Raw genomic sequence first — 15185 nt, forward strand, 5'->3', positions numbered from 1 at the left:
TCAGGGGGCACTGTATGTGCTATCATTCAGGGGGCACTGTATGTGCTATCATTCAGGGGGCACTGTATGTGCTATTATTCAGGGGGCACTGTATGTGCTATCATTCATGGGGCACTGTATGTGCTATCATTCAGGGGGCACAGTGTGCGCTATCATTCAGGGAGCACTGTATGTGCTATCATTCAGGGGGCACTGTATGTGCTATCATTCAGGGGGCACTGTATGTGCTATCATTCAGGTGGCACTGTATTTGCTATCATTCAGGGAGCACTGTATGTGCTATCATTCTGGGAGCACTGTATGTGCAATCATTTATGGGGCAATGTATGTGCTATCTTTCAGGGGGCACTATATGTGATATTATTCAGGGGGCACTGTATGTGCTATCATTCAGGGGGCACTGTATGTGCTATTATTCACGGGGCACTGTATGTGCTATCATTCAGGGGGCACTGTATGTGCTATTATTCAGGGGGCACTGTATGTGCTATTATTCAGGGGGCACTGTGTGTGCTATTATTCAGGGGGCACTGATTATTCAGGGGGCACTGTATGTGCTATTATTCAGGGGGCACTGTATGTGCTATCACTCAGGGGGCACTGTATGTGCTATTATTCAGGGGGCACTGTATGTGCTATCATTCAGGGGGCACTGTATGTGCTATTATTCAGGGGGCACTGTGTGTGCTATCATTAAGGGGGCACTGTATGTGCTATCATTCAGGGGGCACTGTATGTGCTATCATTCAGGGGGCACTGTATGTGCTATCATTCAGGGGGCACTGTATGTGCTATCATTCAGGGGGCACTGTATGTGCTATTATTCAGGGGGCACTGTATGTGCTATCATTCAGGGGGCACTGTATGTGCTATCATTCAGGGGGCACTGTGTGCGCTATCATTCAGGAAGCACTGTATGTGCTATCATTCAGGGGGCACTGTATGTGCTATCATTCAGGGGGCACTGTATTTGCTATCATTCAGGAAGCACTGTATGTGCTATCATTCAGGGGGCACTGTATGTGCTATCATTCAGGGGGCACTGTATTTGCTATCATTCAGGGGGCACTGTGTGCGCTATCATTCAGGAAGCACTGTATGTGCTATCATTCAGGGGGCACTGTATGTGCTATCATTCAGGGGGCACTGTATTTGCTATCATTCAGGGAGCACTGTATGTGCTATCATTCTGGGAGCACTGTATGTGCAATCATTCATGGGGCAATGTATGTGATTAACTTTCAGGGGGCACTATATGTGATATTATTCAGGGGGCACTGTATGTGCTATTATTCACGGGGCACTGTATGTGCTATCATTCAGGGGGCACTGTATGTGCTATCATTCAGGGGGCACTATATGTGCTATCATTCAGGGGGCACTGTATGTGCTATTATTCAGGGAGCACTGTATGTGCTATCATTCAGGGGGCACTGTATGTGCTATCATTCAGGGGGCACTGTATGTGCTATTATTCAGGGAGCACTGTATGTGCTATCATTCAGGGGGCACTGTATGTGCTATCATTCAGGGGGCACTGTATGTGCTATTATTCAGGGGGCACTGTATGTGCTATTATTCAGGGGGCACTGTATGTGCTATCATTCAGGGAACACTGTATGTGCTATCATTCAGGGGGCACTGTATGTGCTATCATTCAGGGGGCACTGTATGTGCTATCATTCAGGGGGCACTGTATGTGCTATCATTCAGGGGGCACTGTATGTGCTATTATTCAGGGGGCACTGTATGTGCTATCATTCATGGGGCACTGTATGTGCTATCATTCAGGGGGCACAGTGTGCGCTATCATTCAGGGAGCACTGTATGTGCTATCATTCAGGGGGCACTGTATGTGCTATCATTCAGGGGGCACTGTATTTGCTATCATTCAGGGAGCACTGTATGTGCTATCATTCTGGGAGCACTGTATGTGCAATCATTCATTGGGCAATGTATGTGCTATCTTTCAGGGGGCACTATATGTGATATTATTCAGGGGGCACTGTATGTGCTATCATTCAGGGGGCACTGTATGTGCTATTATTCACGGGGCACTGTATGTGCTATCATTCATGGGGCACTGTATGTGCTATCATTCAGGGGGCACTGTATGTGCTATTATTCAGGGAGCACTGTATGTGCTATCATTCAGGGGGCACTGTATGTGCTATCATTCAGGGGGCACTGTATGTGCTATCATTCAGGGGGCACTGTATGTGCTATCATTCAGGGGGCACTGTATGTGCTATCATTCAGGGGGCACTGTATGTGCTATCATTCAGGGGGCACTGTATGTGCTATCATTCAGGGGGCACTGTATGTGCTATCATTCAGGGGGCACTGTATGTGCTATTATTCAGGGAGCACTGTATGTGCTATCATTCAGGGGGCACTGTATGTGCTATCATTCAGGGGGCACTGTATGTGCTATCATTCAGGAAGCACTGTATGTGCTATTATTCAGGGGGCACTGTATGTGCTATCATTCAGGGGGCACTGTATGTGCTATCATTCAGGGGGCACTGTATGTGCTATCATTCAGGGGGCACTGTATGTGCTATCATTCAGGGGGCACTGTATGTGCTATTATTCAGGGAGCACTGTATGTGCTATCATTCAGGGGGCACTGTATGTGCTATTATTCAGGGGGCACTGTATGTGCTATCACTCAGGGGGCACTGTATGTGCTATCATTCAGGGGGCACTGTATGTGCTATCATTCAGGGGCACTGCATGTGCTATCATTCAGGGGGCACTGTATGTGCTATCATTCAGGGGGCACTGTATGTGCTATCATTCAGGGGGCACTATATGTGCTATCATTCAGGGGACACTGTATGTGCAATCATTCATGGGGCACTGTATGTAATGTCATTCAGGGGGCACTGTATGTGCTATCATTCAGGGGGCACTGTATGTGCTATTATTCAGGGGGCACTATGTGTGCTTTCATTCAGGGGGCACTATGTGTGCTATCATTCAGGGGGCACTGTATGTGCTATCATTCAGGGGGCACTGTATGTGCTATCATTCAGGGGGCACTGTATGTGCTATCATTCAGGGGGCACTGTATGTGCTATCATTCAGGGGGCACTGTATGTGCTATCATTCAGGGGGCACTGTATGTGCTATCATTCAGGGGGCACTGTATGTGCTATCATTCAGGGGACACTGTATGTGCTATCATTCAGGGGGCACTGTATGTGCTATCATTCAGGGGGCACTGTATGTGATATCATTCAGGGGGCACTGTATATAATAAAATGAATATCGGCGGCTCTTGTATATAGGGTCATTTATGGAGAATGGCTTTTTATATATTATAATAAAAGTGGGAGGGTGCTGTATGTAATTCAGGGGGCTGTTTAATGTTGTTCACTGTATATAATGTAATTAATTATATTATTTTAATATAATTACATTGTGGGGGGGTATGCAGTGTTATATAAGGGAGAATTGGATGACTTGGACTGTGTACTAGGCACTATAGGCCGCATGTCTGACTAATGAGCCCACGGCCACTCTATATCTTTAGTTATTCGTGCCAACATCATAGGGGGGAAACTCTGAGACCCCAAGAGCTGAAATATAATGTTATCTGTAGTAAGAGTGATGTCTAACTATACAGCCCTATGTATAGTACCTCCTCCATCCAGATTAACAGTCCTATCCATAGAGCATTCCTTCCTATCTGCAGTAGTAGCGTTAGTAGTAGCTGTAGTAGTCTCTATAGTATCTGTACTGTCCATGTATACAGTCATCTCTATAGTATCTGTACTGTCCAGGTATACAGTCCTCTCTATAGTATCTGTACTGTCCATGTATACAGTCATCTCTATAGTATCTGTACTGTCCAGGTATACAGTCCTCTCTATAGTATCTGTACTGTCCAGGTATACAGCCCTCTCTATAGTATCTGCACTGTCCAGGTATACAGTCCTCTCTATAGTATCCGTACTGTCCAGGTATACAGTCCTCTCTATAGTATCTGTACTGTCCAGGTATACAGTCCTCTCTATAATATCTGTACTGTCCAGGTATACAGTCCTCTCTATAATATCTGTACTGTCCAGGTATACAGCCCTCTCTATAGTATCTCTAGTGTCCAGGTATACAGTCCTCTCTATAGTATCTGCACTGTCCAGGTATACAGTCCTCTCTATAATATCTGTACTGTCCAGGTATACAGTCCTCTCTATAATATCTGTACTGTCCAGGTATACAGTCCTCTCTATAATATCTGTACTGTCCAGGTATACAGTCCTCTCTATAATATCTGTACTGTCCAGGTATACAGTCCTCTCTATAATATCTGTACTGTCCAGGTATACAGTCCTCTCTATAATATCTCTACTGTCCACGTATACAGTCCTCTCTATAGTATCTGTACTGTCCAGGTATACAGTCCTCTCTATAGTATCTATACTGTCCAGGTATACAGCCCTCTCTATAATATCTGTACTGTCCAGGTATACAGTCCTCCCTATAGTATCTGTACTGTCCAGGTATACAGCCCTCTCTATAATATCTGTACTGTCCAGGTATACAGTCCTCTCTATAATATCTGTACTGTCCAGGTATACAGTCCTCTCTATAATATCTGTACTGTCCAGGTATACAGTCCTCTCTATAGTATCTGTACTGTCCAGGTATACAGTCCTCTCTATAATATATGTACTGTCCAGGTATACAGTCCTCTCTATAGTATCCGTACTGTCCAGGTATACAGTCCTCTCTATAATATCTGTACTGTCCAGGTATACAGTCCTCTCTATAATATCTGTACTGTCCAGGTATACAGTCCTCTCTATAGTATCTGTACTGTCCAGGTATACAGTCCTCTCTATAGTATCTGTACTGTCCAGGTATACAGTCCTCTCTATAGTATCTGTACTGTCCAGGTATACAGTCCTCTCTATAGTATCTGTACTATCCAGGTATACAGTCCTCTCTATAATATCTGTACTGTCCAGGTATACAGTCCTCTCTATAGTATCCGTACTGTCCAGGTATACAGTCCTCTCTATAATATCTGTACTGTCCAGGTATACAGTCCTCTCTATAGTATCTGTACTGTCCAGGTATACAGTCCTCTCTATAGTATCTCTACTGTCCAGGTATACAGTCCCCTCTATAGTATCTCTACTGTCCAGGTATACAGTCCTCTCTATAGTATCTGTACTGTCCAGGTATACAGCCCTCTCTATAGTATCTGTACTGTCCAGGTATACAGTCCTCTCTATAGTATCTCTACTGTCCGGGTATACAGTCCTCTCTATAGTATCTCTACTGTCCAGGTATACAGTCCTCCCTATAGTATCTGTACTGTCCAGGTATACAGTCCTCTCTATAGTATCTCTACTGTCCAGGTATACAGCCCTCTCTATAGTATCTCTAGTGTCCAGGTATACAGTCCTCTCTATAGTATCTCTACTGTCCAGGTATACAGCCCTCTCTATAGTATCTCTAGTGTCCAGGTATACAGCCCTCTCTATACTATCTCTACTGTCCAGGTATACAGCCCTCTCTATAGTATCTGTACTGTCCAGGTATACAGTCCTCTCTATAGTATCTCTACTGTCCAGGTATACAGCCCTCTCTATAGTATCTCTAGTGTCCAGGTATACAGCCCTCTCTATACTATCTCTACTGTCCAGGTATACAGTCCTCTCTATAGTATCTGTACTGTCCATGTATAAAGTCCTCTCTATAGTATCTGCACTGTCCATGTATACAGTCCTCTCTATAGTATCTGTACTGTCCAGGTATACAGTCCTCTCTATAGTATCTGTACTGTCCAGGTATACAGCCCTCTCTATAGTATCTGTACTGTCCAGGTATACAGTCCTCTCTATAGTATCTGTACTGTCCAGGTATACAGTCCTCTCTATAGTATCTGTACTGTCCAGGTATACAGTCCTCTCTATAGTATCTGTACTGTCCAGGTATACAGTCCTCTCTATAATATCTGTACTGTCCAGGTATACAGTCCTCTCTATAGTATCTGTACTGTCCAGGTATACAGTCCTCCCTATAGTATCTGTACTGTCCAGGTATACAGCCCTCTCTATAGTATCTGTACTGTCCAGGTATACAGCCCTTTCTATAGTATCTGTACTGTCCAGGTATACAGTCCTCTCTATAGCATCTGCACTGTCCAGGTATACAGCCCTCTCTATAGTATCTCTACTGTCCAGGTATACAGTCCTCTCTATAGTATCTGCACTGTCCAGGTATACAGCCCTCTCTATAGTATCTGTACTGTCCAGGTATACAGTCCTCTCTATAGTATCTCAAGTGTCCAGGTATACAGTCCTCTCTATAGTATCTGTACTGTCCAGGTATACAGTCCTCTCTATAGTATCTCTACTGTCCAGGTATACAGTCCTCTCTATAGTATCTGTACTGTCCAGGTATACAGTCCTCTCTATAGTATCTGTACTGTCCAGGTATACAGTCCTCTCTATAGTATCTGTACTGTCCAGGTATACAGTCCTCTCTATAGTATCTGTACTGTCCAGGTATACAGTCCTCTCTATAGTATCTGTACTGTCCAGGTATACAGCCCTTTCTATAGTATCTGTACTGTCCAGGTATACAGTCCTCCCTATAGTATCTGTACTGTCCAGGTATACAGTCCTCTCTATAGTATCTGTACTGTCCAGGTATACAGCCCTGTCTATAGTATCTGTACTGTCCAGGTATACAGTCCTCTCTATAGTATCTGTACTGTCCAGGTATACAGTCCTCTCTATAGTATCTGTACTGTCCAGTTATACAGCCCTCTCTATAGTATCTCTAGTGTCCAGGTATACAGTCCTCTCTATAGTATCTGCACTGTCCAGGTATACAGTCCTCTCTATAATATCTGTACTGTCCAGGTATACAGCCCTCTCTATAATATCTGTACTGTCCAGGTATACAGTCCTCTCTATAGTATCTGTACTGTCCAGGTATACAGTCCTCTCTATAGAATCTGCACTGTCCAGGTATACAGTCCTCTCTATAGTATCTGTACTGTCCAGGTATACAGTCCTCTCTCCAGTATCTGTACTGTCCAGGTATACAGTCCTCTCTATAGTATCTGTACTGTCCAGGTATACAGCCCTCTCTATAATATCTGTACTGTCCAGGTATACAGCCCTCTCTATAATATCTGTACTGTCCAGGTATACAGTCCTCTCTATAGTATCTGTACTGTCCAGGTATACAGTCCTCTCTCCAGTATCTGTACTGTCCAGTTATACAGTCCTCTCTATAGTATCTGTACTGTCCATGTATACAGTCATCTCTATAGTATCTGTACTGTCCGGGTATACAGCCCTGTCTATAGTATCTGTACTGTCCAGGTATACAGTCCTCTCTATAGTATCTGTACTGTCCAGGTATACAGTCCTCTCTATAGTATCTATACTGTCCAGGTATACAGTCCTCTCTATAGTATCTGCACTATCCAGGTATACAGTCCTCTCTATAGTATCTGTACTGTCCAGGTATTCAGTCCTCTCTATAGTATCTGCACTATCCAGGTATACAGTCCTCTCTATAGTATCTGTACTGTCCAGGTATACAGTCCTCTCTATAGTATCTATACTGTCCAGGTATTCAGTCCTCTCTATAGTATCTGCACTATCCAGGTATACAGTCCTCTCTATAGTATCTGTACTGTCCAGGTATACAGTCCTATCTATAGTATCTGCACTGTCCAGGTATACAGTCCTCTCTATAGTATCTGTTCTGTCCAGGTATACAGTCCTCTCTATAGTATCTCTACTGTCCAGGTATACAGTCCTCTCTATAGTATCTGTACTGTCCAGGTATACAGTCCTCTCTATAGTATCTGTACTGTCCAGGTATACAGTCCTCTCTATAGTATCTGTACTGTCCAGGTATACAGTCCTCTCTATAGTATCTGTACTGTCCAGGTATACAGCCCTCTCTATAGTATCTGTACTGTCCAGGTATACAGTCCTCTCTATAATATCTGTGTTGTTTTCTAATGATTTGTCCCTTCTCGCTTCTGTCCCCTATATATGGTCCCCTCGGGCCCCCATTGTCCCCCTCGCTGGACCCCTTGTACCTTGCTGGTTTTCTTCCGCTGACTTTTAGTGCAGTTTCCCATCTCTCGTTTGTGATTTTGTTGGTCTCATTCTCCGCTTTATTTTTTGTCCCGGTGCCTCAAGCCATGGATGCCTATATGGGAGGTATATGAATGCGCGGCTGGTGATGATATATGTATGTGGATATAGCAGGCTGGGTATTTCTGCCTCTGATGAGTTATGAGGAGGATAAATCTGCTGCCAGGGATTAAAGATTTCAATGAGAGAGAAAGCCATGCGAGAGGAGGGCAGGATAGAGCCCCAGCAAAATATTCAGACGCAATTTCAGAATTGACAGAAAATGAGAACATTAGGATAAGATTCCTGGGCCGCCACCCAGATCTACAGAACATGGATACAACTCATACAGGGCGGTCTACCGGAGCAGTGCTCCCCAACCTCTACATAAACCCAGTATATACAACCTACAAGTATCTCAGGACACCACAATTATACCAAACAGAAGTGCCAAAAAGTATTCCCCCATTATAACGCCCCCTTTCCAGTAGAGTGCCCATTTTATCCTCGCTGCCTTCTTACAATGCCCCTCTTTAGCCCCCCACTTATATTGCCTCCCTTAAAAGAATTCTGCCATGATTGTTACCGTGGTACTCTTCTTATATTTGATCTAAAATCAACTTTTAAAATTATGCTAATGAGTCTGAAGAGCTCTGGGAGGGTTTCTTTCCCCCCTGCACCCTCAGCACATACCTGCTCCCTCAGCACATACCTGCTCCCTCAGCACATACCTGCTCCCTCAGCACATACCTGCTCCCTCAGCACATACCTGCTCCCTCAGTACATACCTGCTCCCTCAGCAAATACCTGCTCCCTCAGCACATACCTGCTCCCTCAGCACATACCTGCTCCCTCAGCACATACCTGCTCCCTCAGCACATACCTGCTCCCTCTGATTTGTAAAGCACTACGGAATTTGATGGCGCTATATAAATAAAGATTATTATGATTATTACCTAATGTAATCTCACACAGTGGAAGGGGAGAAATGTTCCTTCACAGTGTAACATCTTGTGAAACTACAGCACAGAGAGGCTCTGGTAACACCCACTAGAGCCCTTCAGGCTCATTACCATAATTATATATGTGGATTTTAGAAGGCAGGAGGTCAAGGATAACAAATATAAGAAAGTTACCACAGTCCTGCCTGGATCTGTGAGTAATGCCCCTGGTTTATCAGGATGAAATCTGATGGTAGATTTCCTTTAACGCCTTGCCACACCAGGATGTACTGGTAAAGGTGTAGGAGAGGACTCATGGACTGAGCCCTCTTCATACACACTGGGTATTTGCTGCGTACTGCAGCAAACACCTAATGCTAACACCCGCGATTAGTGCTGCAACCGATCGCAGGTGTTAACAAAATCATAAACATGTTAGGTATCGCCGCATCCCCAAACTCTTGGTCTAACAAAATATAAAAACGCTTATTCCAGACGGTGCACACCATAACACAAAATGGTGTCCAAACGCCGGAATTACAATAAAAAAAATTAATAAAAAGTGATCAAAAGGTTGTACAGTTGAGATAAAGGGGAGGGTACATTTAGAGAGCACAGTGAAAGTCATAAAAACAAATGAAAATGGTGCAAATTTTTCTCAAGCATCAGAGCCGCGCACAGCAGAGAAATGGAGAGAAACAGGGAAAGTGAGGACAGGACCCAGGCTCTCCACCCAGTGTTGGGTTGTGGGCTGATGTTCTGGAGAATCTATTATGACAGTTCGTAGTGTGTCATGGCTTGGACGGGTAGAGTTTTTAAGGTATGAAGCATTAAGGCTTCACCTCAGGATGGGAACCGAGTAGATACATTTTATTAAGAGATGCATCAATGGATGGATAGACAGATAGATAGAGAGATAGATAGATAGATATGAGATAGATAGATAGGAGATAGATAGATAGGAGACAGATAGATAGACAGATAGATAGAGAGATAGATAGATAGATATGAGATAGATAGATAGGAGATAGATAGATAGGAGATAGATAGATAGATAGATATGAGATAGATAGATAGATAGATAGGAGATAGATAGATAGATAGATAGATAGATAGATAGGAGATAGATAGATAGATAGATAGATAGAAGATAGATAGATAGGAGATAGATAGATAGATATGAGATATATAGATAGGAGATAGATAGATAGATAGATAGATAGATAGATAGATAGATAGATAGATAGATAGGAGATAGATATGAGATAGATAGATAGATAGATAGATAGATAGATAGGAGATAGATAGATAGATAGATAGATAGATAGATAGGAGATAGATAGATAGGAGATAGATAGATATGAGATAGATATGAGATAGATAGATAGGAGATAGATAGATAGATAGATAGATAGATAGATAGATAGGAGATAGATAGATAGATATGAGATAGATAGATAGGAGATAGATAGATAGATAGGAGATAGATAGATAGATATGAGATAGATAGGAGATAGATAGATAGGAGATAGATAGATAGGAGATAGATAGATAGGAGATAGATAGATAGGAGATAGATAGATAGATATGAGATAGATAGATAGGAGATAGATAGGAGATAGATAGATAGATAGATAGATAGATAGATAGATAGATAGATAGATATGAGATAGATAGATAGATATGAGATAGATAGATAGATATGAGATAGATAGATAGATAGATAGGAGATAGATAGGAGATAGATAGATAGATAGATAGATAGATAGATAGATAGATAGGAGAAAGATAGATATGAGATAGATAGATAGATAGATATGAGATAGATAGATAGATAGGAGATAAATAGATAGATATGAGATAGATAGATAGGAGATAGATAGGAGATAGATAGATAGATATGAGATAGATAGGAGATAGATAGATAGGAGATAGATAGATAGATAGATAGGAGAAAGATAGATATGAGATAGATAGATAGATGATAGATAGATAGATAGATAGATAGATATGAGATAGATAGATAGATAGATATGAGATAGATAGATAGATAGATAGATAGATAGATAGATAGATAGATAGGAGATAGATAGGAGATAGATAGATAGGAGATAGATAGATAGATAGGAGAAAGATAGATAGATAGATAGATAGATAGATATGAGATAGATAGATAGATAGATAGATAGATAGATAGATAGATAGATAGGAGAAAGATAGATAGATAGATAGATAGATAGATAGGAGAAAGATAGATAGATAGATAGATAGATAGATAGATAGATATGAGATAGATAGATAGATAGATAGATAGATAGATAGATAGATAGGAGATAGATAGATAGGAGATAGATAGATAGATAGGAGATAGATAGGAGATAGATAGATAGGAGATAGATAGATAGGAGATAGATAGATAGATAGGAGAAAGATAGATAGATAGATGATAGATAGATAGATAGATAGATAGATAGGAGATAGATAGATATATAGGAGAAAGATAGATAGATAGATAGATATGAGATAGATAGGATGTTGGGGTAATGAGTGGATGTAAAGATATTACATGAATGACACAATCCACAGTTTAAAAGACAACAAAATAAAAAAAACTCAGTGATTTCTGAGGGAATTAAAGAAATATTTCTATTTTCTAATCTACTAATCCTTGGCAATCTAATCCGATCTAAAGCCCTGTGTGTGAGTGCGGGGACTGGGGAGGGGAGAGATCACTGGCTGTGTGACAGTCATATATATCATCCTCTGGGTGGAAGTGCCTAGAGGAGCCATGTACTAGCACCAGGTACATAAGCCTAGAGGAGTCATGTACTAGCACCAGGTACACAAGCCTAGAGGAGCCATGTACTAGCACCAGGTACACAAGCCTAGAGGAGCCATGTACTAGCACCAGGTACACAAGCCTAGAGGAGTCATGTACTACCACCAGGTACATAAGCCTAGAGGAGTCATGTACTACCACCAGGTACACAAGCCTAGAGGAGTCATGTACTACCACCAGGTACACAAGCCTAGAGGAGTCATGTACTAGCACCAGATAGACAAGCCTAGAGGAGTCATGTACTACCACCAGGTACACAAGCCTAGAGGAGTCATGTACTAGCACCAGGTACATAAGCCTAGAGGAGCCATGTACTAGCACCAGGTACATAAGCCTAGAGGAGTCATGTACTACCACCAGGTACACAAGCCTAGAGGAGTCATGTATTAGCACCAGGTACATAAGCCTAGAGGAGTCATGTACTACCGCCAGGTACACAAGCCTAGAGGAGCCATGTACTACCACCAGGTACACAAGCCTAGAGGAGCCATGTACTACCACCAGGTACACAAGCCTAGAGGAGCCATGTACTACCACCAGGTACACAAGCCTAGAGGAGTCATGTACTTGCACCAGGTACACAAGCCTAGAGGAGCCATGTACTAGCACCAGGTACACAAGCCTAGAGGAGCCATGTACTTGCACCAGGTACACAAGCCTAGAGGAGCCATGTACTAGCACCAGGTACACAAGCCTAGAGGAGTCATGTACTACCACCAGGTACACAAGCCTAGAGGAGTCATGTACTACCACCAGGTACATAAGCCTAGAGGAGTCATGTACTACCGCCAGGGACACAAGCCTAGAGGAGTCATGTACTACCACCAGGTACACAAGCCTAGAGGAGTCATGTACTACCACCAGGTACATAAGCCTAGAGGAGTCATGTAATACCACCAGGTACACAAGCCTAGAGGAGTCATGTACTACCGCCAGGTACACAAGCCTAGAGGAGTCATGTACTACCACCAGGTACATAAGCCTAGAGGAGTCATGTACTACCGCCAGGGACACAAGCCTAGAGGAGTCATGTACTACCGCCAGGGACACAAGCCTAGAGGAGTCATGTACTACCACCAGGTACACAAGCCTAGAGGAGTCATGTACTACCACCAGGTACACAAGCCTAGAGGAGCCATGTACTACCACCAGGTACACAAGCCTAGAGGAGTCATGTACTACCACCAGGTACACAAGCCTAGAGGAGTCATGTACTACCACCAGGTACACAAGCCTAGAGGAGTCATGTACTACCGCCAGGTACACAAGCCTAGAGGAGTCATGTACTACCACCAGGTACACAAGCCTAGAGGAGTCATGTACTACCACCAGGTACACAAGCCTAGAGGAGTCATGTACTACCACCAGGTACACAAGCCTAGAGGAGTCATTTACTAGCACCAGGTACACAAGCCTAGAGGAGTCATGTACTACCACCAGGTACACAAGCCTAGAGGAGTCATGTACTACCACCAGGTACACAAGCCTAGAGGAGTCATGTACTAGCACCAGGTACACAAGCCTAGAGGAGTCATTTACTACCACCAGGTACACAAGCCTAGAGGAGTCATGTACTAGCACCAGGTACACAAGCCTAGAGGAGTCATTTACTACCACCAGGTACACAAGCCTAGAGGAGTCATGTACTAGCACCAGGTACACAAGCCTAGAGGAGCCATGTACTAGCACCAGGTACAGAAGCCCAGAGAAGTCATGTACTAGCACCAGGTACACAAGGCTAGAGGAGTCATGTGCTACCACCAGGTACACAAGCCTAGAGGAGTCATGTACTAGCACCAGGTACACAAGCCTAGAGGAGCCATGTACTAGCACCAGGTACATAAGCCTAGAGGAGTCATGTACTAGCACCAGGTACACAAGCCTAGAGGAGCCATGTACTACCACCAGGTACACAAGCCTAGAGGAGTCATGTACTACCACCAGGTACACAAGCCTAGAGGAGTCATGTACTAGCACCAGGTACACAAGCCTAGAGGAGTCATGTAATACCACCAGGTACACAAGCCTAGAGGAGTCATGTACTACCACCAGGTACACAAGCCTAGAGGAGTCATGTACTAGCACCAGGTACACAAGCCTAGAGGAGTCATGTACTACCACCAGGTACACAAGCCTAGAGGAGTCATGTACTAGCACCAGGTACACAAGCCTAGAGGAGTCATGTACTAGCACCAGGTACACAAGCCTAGAGGAGTCATGTACTAGCACCAGGTACACAAGCCTAGAGGAGCCATGTACTACCACCAGGTACACAAGCCTAGAGGAGTCATGTATTACCACCAGGTACATAAGCCTAGAGGAGTCATGTACTAGCACCAGGTACACAAGCCTAGAGGAGTCATGTACTAGCACCAGGTACACAAGCCTAGAGGAGTCATGTACTACCACCAGGTACACAAGCCTAGAGGAGTCATGTACTAGCACCAGGTACACAAGCCTAGAGGAGTCATGTACTACCACCAGGTACACAAGCCTAGAGGAGTCATGTACTAGCACCAGGTACACAAGCCTAGAGGAGTCATGTACTACCACCAGGTACACAAGCCTAGAGGAGTCATGTACTACCACCAGGTACACAAGCCTAGAGGAGTCATGTACTACCACCAGGTACACAAGCCTAGAGGAGCCATGTACTAGCACCAGGTACACAAGCCTAGAGGAGTCATGTACTAGCACCAGGTACACAAGGCTAGAGGAGCCATGTACTAGCACCAGGTACACAAGGCTAGAGGAGCCATGTACTAGCACCAGGTACACAAGGCTAGAGGAGCCATGTACTACCACCAGGTACACAAGCCTAGAGGAGCCATGTACTACCACCAGGTACACAAGCCTAGAGGAGCCATGTACTACCACCAGGTACACAAGCCTAGAGGAGTCATGTACTAGCACCAGGTACACAAGCCTAGAGGAGTCATGTAATACATAAAAGCTCCTGCACCAGTTTTCTATTGTACTTTGCATTTTATTTTCAGTGCAAACGGCTTGCTTATCAATTTTTAATTTTCCACAAAATTTGTGGCTTGGCTGCACTATCCCCGACACGAGGCAAGTATCGGTGCTCCGTCAGGACCATGCACCACTTTTATCATGCAAAGTCCGACAGTATTGTGTTGCACGCCCTCCAATAAAGGTGCACCAAAAAAAAAACTGGTGCCCTCTGTCGGAGCAGTGCAGGGGGCGCCAGATTCATGCAGAACTTGCGTCAGAAATCCTGAATCTGGCGCCCCCTGGACACCACACAGGTAACTGCACACAGTACAC

At 43.8% G+C, this 15185-nt stretch overlaps 1 protein-coding gene across 2 annotated transcripts in view; it reads right to left on the reverse strand.

Moving 5' to 3' along the window:
- Nucleotides 1-15185, reverse strand: part of CABP2 (calcium binding protein 2) — a 48732-nt gene that overhangs the window by 22968 nt on the left and 10579 nt on the right. Inside the window, exon 1 of one of the 2 annotated variants that reach the window (XM_072130410.1) lies at nucleotides 8084-8302. The exons of the other annotated variant lie outside the window; for it this stretch is intronic. Within the exon in view, the coding sequence (XP_071986511.1) occupies nucleotides 8084-8125 (42 nt within the window). The 5' untranslated portion in view covers nucleotides 8126-8302. Of the gene's footprint in view, nucleotides 1-8083; nucleotides 8303-15185 lie in introns of those variants that run through there. 2 annotated transcript variants of the gene reach the window in all.

Source organism: Engystomops pustulosus, chromosome 11 (genome assembly GCF_040894005.1).
Source record: "Engystomops pustulosus chromosome 11, aEngPut4.maternal, whole genome shotgun sequence".
Lineage (NCBI taxonomy): Eukaryota > Metazoa > Chordata > Amphibia > Anura > Leptodactylidae > Engystomops > Engystomops pustulosus.